General features: G+C 50.5%; 1 protein-coding gene across 1 annotated transcript in view; it reads right to left on the bottom strand.

Moving 5' to 3' along the window:
* The window catches only part of TBXA2R (thromboxane A2 receptor), a 13,324-nt gene that overhangs the window by 8,061 nt on the left and 2,832 nt on the right, over positions 1–2,431 (bottom strand). The window contains exon 2 of the mRNA XM_010828118.1: positions 1–297. Within this exon, the coding sequence (XP_010826420.1) occupies positions 1–230 (230 nt within the window). The 5' untranslated portion in view covers positions 231–297. The remainder of the gene's footprint in view (positions 298–2,431) is intronic.

Genomic DNA, 2,431 nt, shown 5'->3' on the forward strand with positions numbered 1-2,431 from the left:
CCCATGAAGTCAGTGAGGACCAGGCCACAGAGGAAGGTCAGGAAGGAAGATCTAGACTGGGAGCTGCCTTGCCGTGCGCCCATCAGCACACTCAGCGCCAGCAGGTTGGAGGCCAGGCCCACCAGGCAGAAGGAGGCTGCAAACCATGGGGAGGCAATCAGGCGCCGCTCCTCCAGTGTGATGTTCATAGGCCGGAAACAGGGCCCCAGAGAACTGGCATTGGGCCACATGGTTCTGGAGCATAGCAGGGAGGGTTACCACTTCATCAGGCCAAGGCTGGTGGTGGTTCAGAGACACCTGTGGGGAGGTGGGCGGCAGAGAAGATTTTGGTGATTCATTCTGCATATTAGTCTGAGTGGCCCCAGTGAACTCCTACACAAACTTCATTGCCCCAGCTCAACTATACCCTCCTTGAAGATGCCTTTCCTCACTTATCTCACTCCCAGCTCAGTAAGCATTACTATTACTACTCCTAGTAGTAGTCCTGCTATTACAATTACTGGTATGACTAGCTCCAACTCTGTCCTGCCCCAGGCTCAGTGACCCTCAAAGGCAAGGATCAGTGTTCCCTCTTCTGGGAACCCTGGAAGACACCAATTAGTGTCTGCCAGGTTGCAGAGAAGGGTTGAGAAGCTCTGGGTTTGAACTCTAGCCCTGACACCAACTATGCGACCTCAGGCAAATGATTTTTTCTTCTCTAAACTTCTGGTTCCCTGGGGGTCATCCATCTGAGTCCTTCATGGAAGGAAGGATCCAGGACAGATTTCAACTGCTGTAAAACAGGACACGTGCAGTGTGGGGAGGGCCACTGGCTGGCAGCCAGAGGTCGCTGACTCTCAGGCCAGCTCTGTGGTCAGCCTTGAGGTCACAATTCCTCATGAAGGCCTCGGGGAAGATCCGACCCCGTTGGTCTTTAGGGACATTCTTCCTCCTGTGTTAGAATCATGTATATTCCTCCCCCCCCATTTTTGTTTAATAAAAAAGAAACCCTGAAATCCAGTTCCATTCTGGGGGAAAAAAAAACCCAGTTCACTGGAAGCAACTGGATCCCCAGTGACGGGCTATAAACAGTAGCAGGAGGAAATGGGCTATAAACTCCTCAGTATGGGGCTGGGGGAGAAAACTGGAGAGACGTGTGGGTCTGACTGGGGTGTGGATGAATTGACCAGTGTTTGAGGAGAAAGAAAATGACACCATTTAAAAGTCAGCTCTCTAAAGCAATTATACTTGAATAATAATTTTTTAAAAAGTCTTCTCTCAGTTGCCCAAAAGGATCCAGCTGGGAGGGCACAGGGCCACCCATGGGGCCAGCCTCCCATGTGGTATGCGTGCCTATCACAAACCATGCTTGTGCCAGCAGTGAGGGTCCATTGGCCGCAGGTTCAGAGTAGACAAAGGTGGGGAGGCAGGACGGTGGGAGGCATGGAGGTTCCAGGCAGCTGACGCCCAGAAAGGTCCACTTATTTTTTTTAATTAAAAAAAAATTTAGTTATTATTATTTTATTGGGCTTCCTAGGTGGTTCAGTGGTAAAGAATCTGCCTGTAATGCAGGAGATTCAGGTTCGATCCCTAGGTTGGGAAGATCCCCTGGAGGAGGAAATGATAACCCACTCCAGTATTCTTGCCTGGAGAATACCATGGACAGAGTAGCCTTGGACACAACAGAGCGACTAAACCACCACGACAACATTATTTTATTATTAATTAATTAATTAAACTGTACCAGGTCTTAGTTGCAGCATATGGGATCAAGTTACCGGACCAGGGATCAAACCTTTCAGGGTCCCTTGAAATGAGAGCTCAGAGTCTTATGATCCCCATTTTGCGGAGGCAGGGAATCAGAAGTACAGAGAGGTTAAGTAACTAATCCAAAGTCACACAGCCTAGCCGGAGTTGACTGGAGATCAAATGTGTGCATCTGTGTCAAAAGCCTTGCAGTCAGGCAGAGGCTGGTGAGAGGTGGGTGTGGAGGGTCATCATTTCTAGGGAATTCCCTGGCAGTCCAGTGAGTAAGACTACATACATGCTTGCCCTGCCAAGGTCCCATGAGGCACAGCCAAAAAGGGATAGAATTTTTCTAAAATGACTGCCATGATTTCCCTCACGAACCTTGGAGGAGTCTCTTCCCTACTCTGAGCCTCAGTCTCCCTTCTGATAAAATGGGGCCAATGACGAGCCCTGGGGCTGTGTCCCGTGACCAGCCTCAGCAGCGAGTGTGCTTAGCTGCACCCCACCTCACTCCCCATCTCTTTAATTCATCTCAGCAACTCCTTATCTAGCCTCATAAATTATCCAGCTCCTCTGAGCCTCCCTCCCAGGCTGACAGCCAAGGTCAGCACCACTTTGGTGGGGTGGGGCCTCGAGTGAGAAACTAAATCCTGAGCGAGGGTGGCATGTGGCCTTTCCACGGCGCGTGGCCATCTGAGCCCTC

This window comes from Bison bison, unplaced genomic scaffold (assembly GCF_000754665.1).
Source record: "Bison bison bison isolate TAMUID 2011002044 unplaced genomic scaffold, Bison_UMD1.0 scf7180017864492, whole genome shotgun sequence".
NCBI classification, from domain to species: Eukaryota; Metazoa; Chordata; class Mammalia; order Artiodactyla; family Bovidae; genus Bison; species Bison bison.